Consider the following 17,839-nt stretch of genomic DNA (forward strand, 5'->3'; position numbering starts at 1 on the left):
CAACATGCAAGCCTCTATAATAGTGAACTGGAAGGTAGTCCATTTCATGGAATAACTGAGTAAAAAATTCTTGTTCCTCCAATCCAAGTCAGCTGAAGTTTCAGCTACTTAATCAAATGTCAAGTTCCTGAGTAAATTGACAATAGGTTCCCTACTCTTAACAAAAAAACAAAACAAGAAAATGTGAAGGACGGCTAACTGTGGTTTTTCCAGTCCATGTTTTTTTCCACCTATTTGTACCCTTCCATTATATTAGGCTATTTCAAAGTAAATTTATGCATTTCTCAAGTCTGAGTCTGGGTAAGCAGAAAGCCATTTTCTGCTGTTGGAAGCACCCATTTAGTACACTTGCAGTCTTTCATTGTCAGAGTTTTTTATTAAAAATATTCAGGTATGTCAGCTATCTTGTTCATCTATTAGGGAAGATCCAGAAGCAATTGCATCACTTCTAGTATAATGTAGAGAAAGGGGCTGATAACATTCTAGAAACCCTAGGAGGCAGGAGACGCTGCTTGTGCTACAGCCCTTCCTAGTCCAATTCCCCTTCTTCCCTCTTCCCCACTGCGCACACAAGTACGTGCATTCGCTTCTCCTGGAAACGAGAGGCATGCTGGGCAGTTTCCCTACCCCACATGCCTCCTTCAGGAGATGCCATCCAGGGTCAGAATAGGAAGGGTTGCAGCAGACCCCAGCTCTCCTGCCTGCTTTAGGGTTATCAGAGAACCCTAAGGAGGCAGAAAAGCAAGTGTGCTGCAGCCCTGGCTGTGCAGCTGGTGCATGGGCACTTACACCTGGTAGTGGTAACAACCAGTTGAAAAGCCCTGAGGTAAGATGATACAACAGCACTAACAGTGGTTTTCACCTTGGGGCGTTGCCAAATTCAAAGGTGGGGAGGGGTATCATTACTCTAAAAAAGGCTGAGAATGACTGGGAGAGTGTGGAGGTTGTTTTTATAATGGTTATCCTCTTCCCCTTCATTTTGTTGAACCAGATATGACTGCTGTGTGTTTTCTGTTAGTAGAAGTGTATGGTTCTGTTTATCATTTGTGTGTAAATCAGGCATTCTGTATTCCCTTGGGCCTCCAGCCCTTTTTCTGCCATGCCACAAAAACCATGGCAGTAGATGGTAAGTCTGCCTTTAGGTAAGATCAATCATTGACACTAGCCACATCTGTAGATTTTATTTTATTCATATTAGGTACTTCCATTGCCCTTCATGCCATTTGCATTCAGTCTTTGTATTTTAATACTAGTTGAAAAGTGTAAAGAACATAGCGGGTGGTTTTTAACAAGCTAATGTGCCATTAAGAGTTATAATTAACTCAGTGTATGTGTATGTAGAACACAGACTGCGTGAGATTTTCTCAATTCTTTTCCTAGTTGCCTCCTCCACGGTGTAGATTTGCTGCATGAAATGTTAGCTCTTTTCGTCTTGGGCAACGGTTTTTTTCTTTTCCTGATATGTATGATGTTTAGGTATGACCAAAAATGAAATGAATCTAGGGAGAGCTCTGGAAGCTTTGGCTTAGCAGCCTCCCTCCACCTTCACTTGCCTAAAATTGTATATATTTGAATATTGTGATTTAAAAGAAAATGGCATGTGTATGTCAAGGAAGTCCATACAGAACTTTAAAAATATTCTTGCATGACTCTCATGATTTGTTTTTATGCTTTAGTAGGGACAGTGGGTCACCAGCTTAGTGTCTGAGGTGGGGTCATAGGAAGTAGCATCTGGAAATCCTCAGTGGTGATGGTGGTTTCCCAGAGAGAAAGAGGCTTCCTCTAACTGCCACATGTTGAGCAGTTCTCTTAATCATGCTGCTTAGAGTATTCAATGCATAATTCTGATATTTTCTTGAAAATCCATCTGATCTACTTCCTTTTAAGTAATTATATTTTAGGACCTGTGCAGTATGCCTCCCTGTTCCTCTAAAATTCCCAAGCCAACATTCAAATAGAAACAAGTGTTTGGACATGAGAAAATGTCTTCACTGAGGCCATCCCAAAGTCTTATATCTGTTCCACAAATGCCATGTGGGCCCTTTACACAAAAACAAATTTAAGCAGGCAGCTAGCCTGCTCTGTGATTTGAATCTAATCAGGTGTTACCCAGACAGCAAAAGCATTGCATTTGAAGCATAAGATTGCCCTGCCATGCAAGCTGCCATATAGCTTTTTAAAATCAAATACCTAAAATATGTAACACTGATATAGGCATTTTATACATGCGTGTCAGCTCTGCAGTAGGGTATCTGTGACGGAGCAGCTTCAGTGCCATGTCACTTTAAGAGCTGGAGCAGCCAGCCATCAGGTGACTGACAAAGGTGGCCATTTTGGAGAGCTCTGGTATAAGAGCGGAGCAGTCTGCGGAGGGCCCAAGGAGGCAACATTGGGCTGAGCTGCTCCTGGAACACCTCAGACAGATAAGAGTGAGGCTATGGGGAAGGAGGAGGTCTCGCCTCATTCGTCCTGTACATGACCTGAAACTACCCTGCCAGGATAGGGAGGCCTGGTGGTCTTGCCTGTGGTGGAGCAGGGCCTCTTAAAGGCTAGGTTCAAGGACCATCCTGGTGTAAGGCAAGTCGGGGCATCTAAACCCCTGCCCCCGTCTTCAGGTAGGCTTTGGAGGCAGTTCAGTGCCAGGAACACAGAGTAACTGCACCTGAGCCCTGTGGGGTGGTAGACCCTGGAGGTGGGGCAGGCACAGCAGGAAAATGCTACCTGAGCCTACAGAGGTGTTCTACCTCAAGCCCTGAGTGACAGCATGGAGTGGTGGGTGAGGCACAGTAAGAGGAGTGCCACCTGAGCCTACAGGGGTGGTTGACCCTGAGCCTAAATGGTAGGGTGGCGTAGCGTGGCCCCGGGAGAGGGCGGTGTAGTGAGAGGTAGTTGAGTTGTGGGAGCGCAGTTGAAAACATCTGTGAGGATGCTGGGAACTTGGGCTGCGGTGGGCAGTGAGATTCCCATGTGAGACTCTGGAGCTTGGGTCCCGGTACTGCCTAGGTGGAGGAAACATCTGTGAGATATGGGACACATCTAGGGATTGTTGGAGCATGTACATCAGGTGCTTGACATCAGGGTGGGCTGAAGGGAAGCTTCCTGCCTAATAACATCAAAACAGTAAGACATCAAGGCGTGGCAGGAGAAAGAGGCAGGTTGTTGGCCCAAGGACAAAGAAGTGGGCTAGTTTCCTGATCGGGCCATAAGTTGGCTCCTTTCGTCACATATATCTGTTCAATTTTTTTAGGTGTAAACACAAAAGAAATAGTTTTCAATTGCTGAAAATTCAACCAAAACCTTTACAATTGGATAAGACATAACGCTTCTATGAATGACCTATAAATGAATATATATATTCACACCTTGGTGCGTGATTGACTGGCTTTGGAGTAAGTACAGAGTAGCTCCTTGCCCAAACTTTGGTTACAAAAAGTATGGAATGAAATTATGAACTAGGTGCAATTGAGGTAATTGCATCTTCTATCCCTGAATCCTTTCCCCCAGGTAATGGGAAAGGCAAGGTAGTTGCAACCCCACGCTGAAAGATCATGTAGTTTAGGAACTCTTTCTCCAGTACATTGCAATAGCTATTGTCTCTTTACCGCAGCATCCAAAATATGTGTCTAGTATTAACATGTTTTGGTGCTCCCACACTTCTGATCTGATTTAACTTTTAGTAGTTGTGATAGAGCCATATTTGCTTGGTTGTTTTTTTTTTTTAACTTCCAAGATACAGGTATACCAGGCATTTAGATTTAGGTTATTGTATCTTGTAGTATTAGAAGTTACTTGTTACCAGCAGTTGTTCAGTAGAGTAGACTAAAGAAATAAGGGTTGTACTGTGCCAAGTGTTATACTATTATTAGAGAGATTATAATGCTATTATCTGAGAGAGAATATTGACTACGCTAACTAGAGTTAATGTGTAAGGGGTTAATGCGTGTCCTCCCCCTCTCCCTCAGGCTCCTAGCTGGCCACTGCCCCCCTTATTTCCCCCAGCTGCTTGTGCAGCTGGAGCCTCTAAGCTTCACCCACCATTATCTTCGCTTCTTGCTCCTGTCCCAGGGAGTAGTGAAGGATAGTGCAGCTCACAGTGCCAGGGAGCCTGCGGCATAGTGCAGTGGTGCAGGAGGGGTTGCCTTGTGCCATGCAGTTGGGTAGTGTGGATCTCCCTATTGTGGCCCCCAGTGGTGCAGCCCACACAGCCTGCAGCCCCCAACCACTTAAAAGTTGGATGGTCCAGATCTAAAGTAATAATAAAATATATCTAAATTCTCTTTTTAGTAGAACTACGCCTGCACAGATTCAACTAATTGTTAAATTTTTATTGAGTCTGATTAACCTGGTGGTCATTACTGCATTGGGAAACTGTTGACCTGCTCATTCAAAAGGTAATAGGAGGACTTAAAAGCTTTGAATCTGCAGCTCTGGTAATTGAGGCCTGCCTGCAGGTCTTCTATGTACCTAATGAACGTGTACCTTTTTCCTACTATCTAATCAGTCGGTGGGTGTGGTATTGTCCTTCAAAAATGCTCTGCCACAAAAATCAAGCTGCAGCTTCCTTTACTCTGGTTTTGCAAACAACTTGCACAGGAAGAGTGACAGTATTCCTTTCCTATAGGACTTTGTGTAAACCTGTGCACTAGAAGAATTTTCGTTTCGGTACTTTTTGTGTCCATCAATGTGCCTGTCAAGCCTTAAATAAGGGAAGAATCAAAAAAAATTTGAAAGGTAGTCCTCGGCTTGGAATGAGCATAAACATCCTAGTATGTTTAGCTGTAAAATGACTTTGTGAGTCTTGTTTCAGTTAATGGCTACAGGAGTCACTGTTTGACAGCAAACTGTTGCCTATAGGTTACAGTATTTTATTATAAATACTTATGGAAAATACATCAAAATAACAATTCACTATATTATAAGGTAACAGCTAAGAAAAACTTTGATTATGTGGAGATCCAAAGCATATACAAATATCTATGAAAGCCTAACTGACAATTTACATTGTAGTGGGAAGAAAAAAATTTTGCTTAAAATTATTTTTAAAAGTAATATTGTGCTTCTTAAAATAAATTTTTTATATTTGGAAATGTTTTAAATCTGTATAACACCTTTTTTTTCCCCCTTTCTGTAGTGTCCCAATGTAATATCAGTTTGAAGAAACAGAGGAGTCGAAGTATCTTTAGCACCTTATTCTGCTGCTTTCGTGACTACAATGTCGAGCCACCATCAAGCAACAGCACCGGTACTCTCCCACCATTGGTGGAGGAGAATGGGGGACTTCAGAAGGTAAACAAGTTGGCAATAGCAAAGTTCATGCTTTTGAATGCTAGCTTTATGCTGATTTCCTGTGTGAAAAATGTAATTGTAACTCAAGTAAGTTGAACGCCTATGAGTAATATCTGCTCAGCTGCTAGTTAAAAATTGTCTTTAAAAGATAGGCCTTTATTCCATGAGTCTAGGTACTTGTGGTTCTGCAGAAAACAATTTAGCTGTATCATGTGAACAATATGTATAATTCAAATAAAATGAATAGAGAAACCCAAAGCACTAAACTTACATTTATTTTAGAAACGGACCCCTTTTTTGTGCGGGGGGTTTTCTTCACCTAAACCACAATCTTCATCCCTAAGGTTAATCTCTCCCAGCTAAAGCAAAATTAGATATTGCTCCTTGAGAGCCAGTTGGAACTGCTTTCAGCATCCAGTTGAAAAGGCATTGAGTGAGAGGAGCAACTCCCAGCGTGGTGGGAGGTACTGACCTTTTCAGATGCCCTGCACCTGCCCGTAGTATGTTGTCATTTAAACCAGTCCACAGGTATCAGATAGAATGGTTTATTTTGCCATGTGTCTTACTGGTGTGCAAACCTATTTTTAGATTTTAAATTAGATAATTGAACAGTAGGTAATTGGAAACTGAATGAACCCTTAAACTTTTATAACTAAATGTAAACCAATAGCTGAGTTTACAGAGGGTTATTTTCAGCAAGTTCATATGTTTGAATTTAGACACATAACTGTGATAAATATAGATATAATTTTTGTACATAATTTATACTGATGGCAAAGAGTAAACTAGCCTTTCCTGGCTGGAGTTTTACCATTGGGAACGGTGAACCTAGAATTCCCATCTCTTCCCAAGCTCTGCTAGATTTTCGGAACTCTCCGTTAGAGAGTTATATTATACCCTTGTTGTCTAGAAAAACTTCCCATTTGTGCTTGTAAGTTTGGAGGTCTCAGAAAAATAAATGTGGACCTTTGGTGTGTCCAGAAGTAATAAAAGAAAGAGAAGTCTGTTCCTTCCTCCTTGCACAATTCCAGTTCAGTGATTCATTTTTTTAATGTTACACTGGGTCACATCTTTTCATAGCTGGAACAACAGGTTTCATACTTCCTAGGACCAAATCTGTCCCAGGTTGGCATCAGCAGAAGCAAATCATATCAATCCTACAAAGTGCAGGAGGAGCAGCAAGAAGCTTTCTGGAGAAGTGAGGAAAAGAATGGGAAATTAAAAGAGCAGATGGAGGAGAGTTGAATTGGAAGTGTGCATGTTAGCTTGAGACTGCTTTGCATCTAATTTACTAGTCCAGAAGCTCTGGATCAAATTCAGAGTTGGCTATTTTCTACCCCAAGAGGAGAAAGAATTGCATGTTTCTGTTTTGTTCGGTCTGTCTAACTGCAAATTCTTTACTGACTGACTAGAATGAGCAGTTCCAATGTTTTGGTCCAGGAGTAGCGGCATGCAAAAAGGCAAAGGAACAGGTAACCCTTTCCAAAATAACAGATGATGGGAAGGATGTACAGAAACAAGATTAGTGATGAAAGGGGTGAAAGAAGAAAAAGGAATGAATTCCAGAGGGGGGAGAGAGACCCGGAAATGTTAAATGCTTAGTGTTAAGCAGAAGACCAGAACTGTACTAAAACCCTGTAGGTTCCTTAACTTGATAACCAGAAACTTAGAAAATAAATTACCTTTAGCTTTCTGCATTTCTCACTTTTCTTGGTACATGGTATCCTATTCAGTTTTGCTGGGATAGAGTGAATGTTCTAGTTGAATCGTTCAGAAACGGAAACACTTCAGAATTCATGTGGTAATACAGATAAATGATCTAAATATCTGTACATTGTGGCTTGATGGAACTGCTACCTGTGCTGTATAAGTACAAGATATCATCCTAATGCTAAACTACAATAGTACTAAACTGCAAAGGTTGATGGCAGTTGGATTAATTCAAGATCCATTTTCATACCCAAATTCAAAAGCCAAAAACAACTGTCACAAAATTCACACTTTACAATTTTTTAAAGCAGACCCACTTCCTTTAATTTAGTAGAAATTGAATAATAAATTAATTAATATTAATATCAACAGACCTGTGGGATTCCTGGGGAAAGAAAAATGCTCATAATCTGAATCAAAGACTTGACAGAGACGTCTTACATTCAAAAGCTTGTCTAACTTTATCCCAACTACGTAGTTGGTCCAATAAAAGATGCCACCTGAATGAATCCTTGCCCATCACATAATCTTAAACCAATTTAAATTGAATCCATAAAATTGTTTGAAAGAGGTGGAAGGGTGGAAGTTTTGAAGGTCACTGAAATATGTAAAACATTATTTTATGCATATACTTTGTAAATGTATCTGATATATGCTGCCTTTTATTTATTTTAGATTTGAAAAAAAACAAACCATGCTTAAAATAAATGTAAATAAATGAGCTTCTGTCAAGGTTAGTGCAGCTTTCCAGAGGATGCTGCAAATTTGCAATTGTCAAATTTGGTTTAGTTGTGGTGCTTATGGAGGCCAAATTCAGAAGCACTGCATAAAGGTGGTGAAAATTACACATTGAAGTGGGTGTAATGATATCTATGTTGGTAAAATAAAACTGCGGGGGGATGAAAAATGAGATCTGCTGTAGAAGGGACAAAAAAGAAGCAGGTGCTGTAACTCGCACACTACTTTCCCATTACTTGCGGCTCCTACAACACTCCTATTTTCCAGCCCCTTGGTAAATTGCACCCATTTAGAATCCCTTAAACTCTGAGCTAGTGTATATATACTTGGTTGCTTCTCTGCATCTGCTGTCACCCATATCCTGAGGTGGTAACTTCTTAGCACCTTACAAATTATCTCTGAATTCAGCCCAGATTCCCAAGGCGCACTTCACCAGGCATGAGCTTTTGCAACATGATTGTTTACTTGCTAAATAGAAAAAGCCTCTTAAGCATTAATGGTGTTAATTAGTTGCTGTCAGGAGCTGTAGTATAAAATGGCTTTGCCCGTATTGTGTCTCCTCTCTCATTGTGCGGTGTTGCAATATTGCTAGTGATGAAAACAAAAAAAACAGAGAGAAGCAGAAGTAGGAAGGCGTATTCTCTTTTATAGAAGTTCATTGTAAGCCGAGGGTAGGCAAAATACAGCCCGCAGGCCGGATCTGGCCAAGGGATTTTATCCCTGCAGCGTGTCCCTGAGCCCCACCTGGCCTAGGTGTTGGGATCCTGCTATTCCTAGATGAGCAGCGGGGCTGAGGCGGTACAGCAGCCAGACTTGCTTCCCAGAAGCCCCCACATCAGCGGCTTCCAGCTGCTGCTGCCAGACTTGGCCCCACTGCCCAAGCACCCTAGCCCACCTCCCCTGCACCCATTGCTGGGAGCACCAGATGCAGCAGGCGGGGCAGGTCTCCATGGAAATCAGATGGAACCCCCATGGGCAGGGTGGATGGGATGGGGCTACAGGCAGGCAGGGAGCAATGTCCAGGAGTAGACTGGGTGGCTGAGACTGGTGCCTCGATCCCATTGCAGTGACAGTGCAGTGCCATGCTTGGAGCAGATTGTAGCTCTGTCCCGGGCCCCACACCCACCCTGGCCCTGGCTTCCAGACACCGCTCCCTGCCTGCCGGCAGCCCCATCCTATCTGCCTCGCCAAGCACACACTCTGCCCATAGGGACCCAGCCAGTCTATGCTGAAACCATGCCCACTCCCGTAATCTACCCCTTAGGAAGTCAGCAAGGCATTGTGAGCAGCAGGGGAGGGAGGTGTGCTGACCCAGCCCACAACAATTCACCAAAACCCCCAAAGTGGCTCTCCAGCCCAAATAATTGCCTACCCTGGTGTAACCAGTTCTCAAACTATTTAAGAATGTTCTTGAAACTGATGTGACAGTTCTAGTTTTAATTGGTATAGGAAATATTTTTTTTTATTTTAATAACTTTTAATTTGTAATCCCTGTCAATATTGGTGTCCTGAAACCCTCACATTAAACAATTCCATAACTTTTAATTTAATCTAGAAACATATTTTTCAGATAAAATGCAAAATTACTTCTGTATTACCAAAAAAATTGCAGTGTGGCTGTGATTTTGCTAGCTAAGCATCAATTAACATGTTCACAGGCTTGGACGAAACGTCAGGCTGAGGAGGGTGATCTTGAATAACCCAGACTTTTATAATATGGATTTCTGTTCCATTAAAAAAAACAAACTTTAAAGTATTCCCATTTTTGCAGAGTGTGAAATGATTCTTTTAAAAGTGCTACTCAAAGCAGTTGCTTTCTTTGTGACTCACATGCTGAATATTCATCAGTCCGTTCTGTGAAGAAAAAATAATTGTAGTAACACCCTTTCCAATAACCATATTTACTGAAATTATAATGTAGACTTGTTCATTTCTTAAGTAGCTACAGTGTCCCTTAAGGCAACACAAACCTTTGTGCTAAGATCTGTGAATCGGTTAGTGTGGGTACAGACATTAGGGGAGGTTAGATCACATTGAAAATGGCCAGCCGAGCTAACCAAGTTTGCCCATGTGCAGACCTTACACTTGGATCTCTAGTTAGGCCAATCTAAGTGTGAACTGTATAGAAGTTCCCAGAAGGTTAGCTCTGTTAAAAATTAAAAAATGGTCGACTGGATCTAATTTAACTCTACCTGGGAGTTAGTCTAACTTAGATGGGTTCTTGCAAGACCGATCTAAATGAACTTCTGTACACGTTCCCAGCACAGCCTCCTGCCTTCCCCCTTCCCCAGCACTGAACTATTTTTAACCACCCAGCTCCAAACCTGCCAACCCCCCCCACCCCCCAGTCCTGCATGCCACTTCTGGTGCTGGTTTTCCTGTCGATCATTGGTGCTGAGACCCAATAGAAGTAAGTTTGGAGTGGGAGGGATGATGGAGGTCACAAGGCAGGGGGCAGGATTTTTCTCCTGGTGGGATCGGGGGGATAAAAATACCCCCTGGTCTCCAGTGCAGAGAGCAGAGCACTGAATGGAATAGGATACATATCCCCGACTGCAGACTTCATCTGTCCTTCCCCGCTTTGCTTTTCCATAGGCATAGGTGGAGGGCACTATGTACAGGATGCTGCTGAAACCAGAGTGACAGTGGGATAGAGTTCCCTGCCCTGCACCCCCCCCCCCCCCCCCCCCAGCTCCCCAAGGATCCTTACTGAAAACCAAAGATAAGAACAGGGCAAACACAAACCTAAATGGGTTGTGTTGAATCCCTTGGTTTAGAGAAAACTGGAGCTTTTGGGGAGCCCATTCATGAGCTCTACAGTGCTACCTTCCTTGAGGGACCTACACAGGGAGACAAAAATGCCCAGTGTTCTTGAGAACAGGCAGTATTTCTGGAGCAGTGCTTGAATCCCCTTTTGCTCCCTTCTCTGAGCAAGGAAACAAACTCCCACGGAAGATAAAAGAACGGTTTCTTTTGCCCTTTGCACAAAGATCAGCAGGGCAGGTAATCCCTAGTGCTCAGCCCCCTTGCCTTCAATCAGAGTGCAGCATGCAAGAAGTGAGAAGTGAAGCTGTGCTCATAATGCTGCCAGCACCATGGCGTGGTAGGGAGAGAGAGGTCCATGCCCTCCTTTTGCTTTGCTGAGAAGTGAAGCTGTGCTTAGGATGTCAGTACCTCTCCTAGACAAATGATTGTCCTCCGTCTTGTCTCATGCACCTGGGGAAGCTGTCTGAGAGGAATGGGGTTTTTCTGCCACACCTAAAAACTTGGAAAGCATCAGGGCGTCACTCGGGCTGCTGCCAGAAGTCTCCGTACCAGAATGTCCAGTGTATTGCCAACAGCTTCTAGAGCAGAGGCTGTGCTTCAACAGCACCTCTTCCCTCACCGCGGGCTATGAAGTTTTCACCACGATGGCATCCCTGATGAGGAAGGACTGGCAGGCTGTGAACATGCGCCAACCAAATTTAACTTGCCATTATTAAAGATGGATGCACCCATTCTCTGTAAATTTTGGTGACTTGGGATTCTAGTGGGGGAGATACTGCATCAGAAGGCATGCATCTCTTTCTATTTAGGCTCTTCACGGGCAGCAGGGTGCGTGCAGGCATTCTCACAGCCTCTATTTCGGCATAAAATATCTTGACTGGCATCAGACCAACAAAAATAAACCACTGTTCTCTCCCACCTAATGATCCTTAAGTGTCCTTACACCAAGGTGGATTTGACTTAAATTGTGATTTAAATCAATTTGATTTAAATTGCTGGCCAGGAAGCCTCGATTTAATCATTGTTTTCTACAGAAAGTGCATTCATGTTGTTTGATACGCTTTATTCATTTAATTTCTTGAAACTTTGCACTTTTTAGAGAAAGGTGTAAGGCTTGACTGTGTGCACACAAACTTGCAGATTGGCAATAGGGCTGATGGGTGGGCAGTTAGGTCTGTTATCTCTCATCCCACAGCTGGAGTACTGTGTCCAGTTCTGGGCACCCCACTTCAAGAGGGACGTGGACAGCATTGAGAGGGTCCAGAGGAGGGCCACCTGCATGATCCGGGGACAGCAGGGCAGACCCTACAATGAGAGGCTACAGGACCTGAACCTGTTCAGCCTTCACCTTGTGACCGTCTATAATCTCACTAGGGGGGGGACCAGAAGGGTTTGGGGGAGACCTTGTTTTCCCTAGCGCCTCCCCGGGATAACAAGGAATAACGGCCACAAGTTTTTGGAGAGTAGGTTTAGATTAGACATTTGTAAGAACTACTTCACAGTCAGGGCGGCTAGGACCTGGAACGAACTTCCAAGGGAAGTGGTGCTGGCTCCTACCCTGGGAGTCTTTAAGAAGTGGCTTGTTGCCTACCTGGCTGGGGTCATTTGAGCCCAGTTTTCCTCCTGCCCAGGCAGGGGGTCGGACTTGAAGATCTACAAGGTCCCTTCCCACCCGACTTCTATGATTCTGTGATCCCCATATACTGCTGTTAACAAGGATGTTATCTCTGGAGACTACAAACTCTCCCTGGGCCTGAAGAAGGGTGTTTGTGTCTGAAAGCTTGCAAAGAACAGTTTTTCCAACTATTTAGTTGGTCTAATAAAAGATATTACATCTTCCCAAAGAATCTTGTCTGCCTATGATCTCTGGAGGCACGAATCCACAGTTTGAGAACTGAAACCAAATATTACAGAGATGCTTAATGGCATTGTCTAGACTGAGCACGGGGTCCCATTGGGTACAGTGGTTTTCTTCAATCTTTACTAATCTATAAGGAGCCTCTGGGAACCCCGTAAGATTGGCCCCCTAATATAGTCCATGGCCTGTTGTGACCTATTTATAAAACTTCTAAAAAGGTTATATGAGTATATTATCTCAAATAGTATATGATTACAAGTTATAATCCTTATTCCATGATGATATCTTTGAGCTTTGACATATCTTAAATTTAAACTATCTTTATGTTTGTTTTTTAAAAGCATCTTAAAAAACATACGATTAAAAAAATCTGATTTAAATTTTAAGAAATCTGACTTTTTTTAATAATTAATTTTTATCCACCCTGCCTTATGCTGTCAAACCAACGCTAATATGGTGGACAGTATTGTAGATCTTGTCCATTTCAACCTAAAAATTATAGGGCTGAAGGGTTTCTTTGGCGGGGGACAAAGTTCCTTTTCTCCAGCACCTGGGACTTTAGTCCTTGCAATCAGGTGTTCAAACAAATTAGTTCTCAGCTACCTTAGTGACATGATTTGAAACTGGAAGTTTAGGAACAGCTTTAGCCAATTCCCAGCAACTTATGGAAAGGTCACAACATGAATGAAATTCGCCTTCACCTGCTTCTAATTGGAGCACTGTGGCCTGCTTTCCCTCCATGTTTCTAGCTCCAGGGTATCATTATGAGCAGAGCAGAACCTTCCTGCAAAAACTGCATTCCTGAAGGAGGCCTGTCTTGAAGATATTCCCATTGTACTGTCTACAGACGATTCTTAGTTTTTACAAAAGCACAGCAACCTCTTGCTTTTCTAATGTCAGTGGTTACCATTCAAATTTTACATAAACTCCCAGCGACACTCTCCAGGATCTTTGTAGCAATAATGTTGCATTTAAGGGAAGAAGGCATTCACATCTGTGTGTGTGTGTGTGTGTGTGTGTGTGTACACACTTTAATTCTGTACAGAAAGAAAGGGAAGAAGGCATTCACATCCCATAGTGTGTGTGTACTCAAATTCTGTACAGAAAGAAAGTATCTTGAATTCAGGAGAGACGTACAATGCCAAGGGATTCAGGAAATATTTGTGCTTAGCCCAGGTCTGTATTGGGTGCACAGTCTCCCTTCAGAAGATTAACATAATGGCAGACAGGTGGTGTCACAAACAGAAACCTGCTTATTGTTGGAGCCTGTTGGGAAATCAAATGAGATCTTATACAGACGTATGTTTTAGTGATCCAGAGTTCAAATAATGTGCATCAAATAAAGGTAGGTATTCCCTTGCGTCCCACCCCATTTGATCTATTGGCAGGTTATCTATATCCATACCTGGTGAATATAAAGAATCTCTCTTTTTAAGGGCCTAATTCTAGTCTGATTCAGGGGATGGATGTCAGAAAGAAAGCAAGTGAAGCATCCATCAGTTGAAGTCCAATGAAGGTCTCAAAGTATTGGTATTTTAATGGATAACAGGGTTGCTTTGGTCATGACCGTTAACATGTCCAGCGTAGTAGGGCTGGAGTGGTGGTGTAGCTGTGGCGATTTGGGGAATATGAGCGAATCAAGGGATTTCTGGTGATATCGTTTATTGGAGTAATCGTATAGCTGGGAGATATATTAGAGAAGCTTTTGGGCAACAATTGACCTTCCACGGATCAGGGAAAGAAGGAAATATCTACAGTACTAACATAAATAAATAACGTAAGATCTAAAGGTCCCTGACTCAACCCTGGGTTTCAGCAGGTGCTTTTTAAACCTGCGGAGACATGTATGATTCCAGTCCTTGGAGATGTACCTGCTTCTTTCCTCAACCTGAAGAAGGGCACCTTGTGCCCAAAAACTTCTCTAACGTCTCATTCAACTATACTCTTGGTCCAATAAAAGATATTATCAAGAAGGAAAGAAAGAAAACCCTTAATTTTCAACTGTCCAAGTAGCATTTTTGGAATAATCAGGGGGAAAATGTCAGGCAATCCCAACCAAGCTAAAGCAGCCTTTCCCTTCTTCCTGTACACTGCCCACAAAGAGTAATATCACAACACTGACCCTGCATGGCAGGAGCATGGTTGGTAGGAGTGGTTCCAGCAGTCCAAAATATCTTGCTCATCATAAATCAAAGACTGTAGTTTGGTGACCAGTCTCTTTGCCAAACAGTTAGTTAATAAAGTGCTTTTTGGTGTGCTTCTGCACGGAAGTAACTGGGATGTGAGCTGGTAAATGGCATTTTTATAAAGCTAGACAAAGGTCCCTGCTATGTGTATTCCCATCTTTATTATTGCTTCTCAGAACTATCTAAAATCTAGGAATGAGAGAATAGCAGTTTGTGTGCCTTTATTCCCAATGATGGTTTGAGTCTCTAGTTTGATTAACTTTGCATTGGATGCATCTCCTAAAGTAGGTCTGCTACTGCAATCCCACATTGAGGACCAGACAGGTATAAAATAAATATTTGGTGAAATGACAACTGTCCTCCATGGACCCCCAAAAAAGCCAGCAGATGGAATATATTATATTCCAAAATCCAGCAGTATAACACATACCAGTGGTTTTATTGTGGGTCCCTAAGAATTTCCAAGCAAAAAAAGGCATGTTTTTTCCAGTTCAGTTTTTTGATATGTTCGGTAAAATGTAGCTAGTTCCATATGAATCCCAACACTAAATGCTTCCTTGAGGTATTGGCTTTATATTCCAAATCTGCAAAGTCATATTGCACAACCCAGGAGCCATGTTCATGTAGCAGTACCCAACACTAGGACTCACCATAGCTACTCTCCCCATCTTTTGGGTGGTTTTTTATCTGAAGCCATCTCTGACAGGCCGGGTTCAAAATACCGGGTCTTATCTGCGCTAAAAACTATAACTATTTTGACATAGCATTTCCTAAGTAAATTTAAAAAAATACACCAGCTCCTAGGAACCCCAGTCATCTATCTCCATGCAAAGTAACCACGGTTCTTGTGTTGCTGTATCTGCTAGGTGGACATCAGTTCAGTACGTTCTGCATACTGGTCTTCTAGTTTTAGCTAATGCAATTTCCTTTCTTTCTTGAAAAAAAAAATTTGTGTGCTTTAATCCCCTGGGAAAGATAGAGAAAATATTTAGACATACCATACAGTGTTTCAGATAGTCCTGCTTAAAGGAAGGTTCTGCTTTCCACAAATACATGGATCTGTGGACCTTGCTGCAAAGAGTGGGGAAACTTAATCTCTGCTTACCTTAAAAACTTCCTGTCTTGGAGTAATGAGGTCCACAGATCCATGCTCAAGAGACAGGCCAGGTCTCCAAAACAGAGCTGGAGACTGACATCCAAGGGTTTGGGTTTCTTGTTGAGTGGAATTTACCATGCTATGCAGTAGCGGAAATTGCTTTGCCTTGAGGTTTATTTAGCACACCTTGTAAATCGGGGGGGAATAGATTTTGAATTGTCCTAGTTGTGGAAGTTGTCGCAGTTAGGCACTCTGCCGCTCCTAGTGACTGACGGGTCAGGTTTTGCCCCAAGCTAGAAGCAGGCCGACAGTATGCTTTGTAATACGTCTTCAGACCTTACTCCTCAAACGAAATAATGTTAAAGCAAGCACAGATTAATTTTACTTTAATCACCTCTCATTAATCAGCCTTGGGTTTTTATCAGTTTTGGTTTCCTAAAATCCATTAATACTACGTTGTACTAACCAATCATTTTAAGCAACTAAAACGTAAGACCCCAGTTTTTTGTTTTTCCTCTTGATTTCTTATATATTTTGAGCTTTTTTTTTTTTTTTTTGTTAAAATGGTTAAGTACTTAAACTTAATGTTTGAAACCTTTTCTGTTTCACCCTTTTAAAAGCCATTACCCTCACGGTATTTTTTTTCTTTTTTCCCAGGGTGACCAGATGCAGGTCATTCCAATCCCAAGTGTATGTATTTTTTATCCCTTTTATTTTAATAATTTTCATAATTTTCTTTGCTTTGGTTTATTTTATGTTGGAGTCAAATGGATTTATTTTATGTTGCATGTAATATGAAACTTTTTTAATTTTCAAGGATGTATAATGCTATGAAATGATTTATCTTAACAGTGTACAGGAAATATAGAGATAAAACTAATTACAAAGATGAGGACAGTCTAGATTTATGAAGTTCTCATTTCTGTCTATCCTTTGTTTTTGAGTTGTAGCTGAATTTTGAAAACTTAGTGCTCAAAAGAAAAAACCAAATTGAGGTTACTTAATTGTCATAAATGAAGGAGGATTGATATAAATGTCCCCTAGTTTCCACCTGTGAAGAGAGGCATTAATTTTCCTAGAACAGTCCACTTCTGGAGTATTACACAACTGTAGTAAGATCCCTGGTGTTGTAGTAAGACGGTACTTTTATTATAAACCATGGTTTTAAGTCTTAGTTTTTCTGTTTAATCTTAACTGGTTTAATTAGAATACACGTTGTTAGTGGGGAATTCTGTTTTTCAAAACCAAATAAAAACATTGTACATGTTTTGAGCTAGAGATTTTACTTTTTTGGACTTGAGACTTTTGGGTTTTTTTGCTTAAGAATTATCAGGGTGCTTTCACTGTGTGCTTTTTAATGTTTGTTTTTAATTTGGGGGACTTTTCGGTACTGTGTCTATCATTACTGCTTCACCATTTACAATACTTCATTGAGACAGTGCCATTGCAAAGCTCTCAAGACAATGTCAATGCAGGTCTTAAAAGATGCTCACCCCTCTTCGGTGGTATTTTATATCTGTTTTAAAGGTCTGAATATTGCCCTTCGGATTCCCTATTTTTTCTTTTACACCAAAGTTTTTCAAGGCTCAACATTGCAACCAGTATCTTTTTTTTTTTTTTTTTTAAACTGCTGCTGCTACTGAATGGTGTCAAGTGATCAGTATTCAGCCATATAAGCTTCCTCTTTCCATCACCACCTTTTCTTGGAGCTGAAAACTATTGGAAATTATACTAGCTCCAGGATTGTTACTTTCCATACGGTAGTCCTGGACCAGTGCCCAAAGAGCATTACACTGAAGAGCCAATGATCACTTTTAAAGTTTGGCATCTCCCAAATCATCAGGGCCAGAAGCAAACTATATACATTATGGGGCATCTGGGAATATCCTCTTTTCATTGGTATATTATGTTTGTGTCTAGATTTACTGTCCTCTCTTCTCATTCCTTCCAACTTTTTTAACCTGGTAGTTTTAAACATTAGCTCTGCAAAGGAAAACTAGACCTAGAAACAAATGCCGTAGTTTTCTTCCTATATAAAAAGCCGTGGAACCCAAGCTTGAAATGAAAGACAGCTTTAAAATTTAAGAGATGAGAATACAATAACACATAGGCACAAGGATGCAGACATCAAAGTCAAAATATAGCACTTGGCTATTAACTTATGTAGTACACTTAATGCCATATATATATATATATATA

General features: G+C 41.6%; 1 protein-coding gene across 2 annotated transcripts in view; it reads left to right on the plus strand.

Annotated features, from left to right (window-relative positions):
* CTDSPL (CTD small phosphatase like) overlaps window positions 1-17,839 on the plus strand; it is a 109,873-nt gene that overhangs the window by 62,127 nt on the left and 29,907 nt on the right. The window contains exons 2-3 of one of the 2 annotated variants that reach the window (XM_006022946.3): window positions 5,132-5,286; window positions 16,298-16,330. In XM_006022946.3, coding sequence (XP_006023008.1) covers window positions 5,132-5,286; window positions 16,298-16,330 — 188 coding nt within the window. The remainder of the gene's footprint in view (window positions 1-5,131; window positions 5,287-16,297; window positions 16,331-17,839) is intronic. The other variant, XM_006022947.3, reaches the window with a different exon arrangement.

Source organism: Alligator sinensis, unplaced genomic scaffold, assembly GCF_000455745.1.
Source record: "Alligator sinensis unplaced genomic scaffold, ASM45574v1 scaffold885_1, whole genome shotgun sequence".
NCBI lineage: Eukaryota > Metazoa > Chordata > Crocodylia > Alligatoridae > Alligator > Alligator sinensis.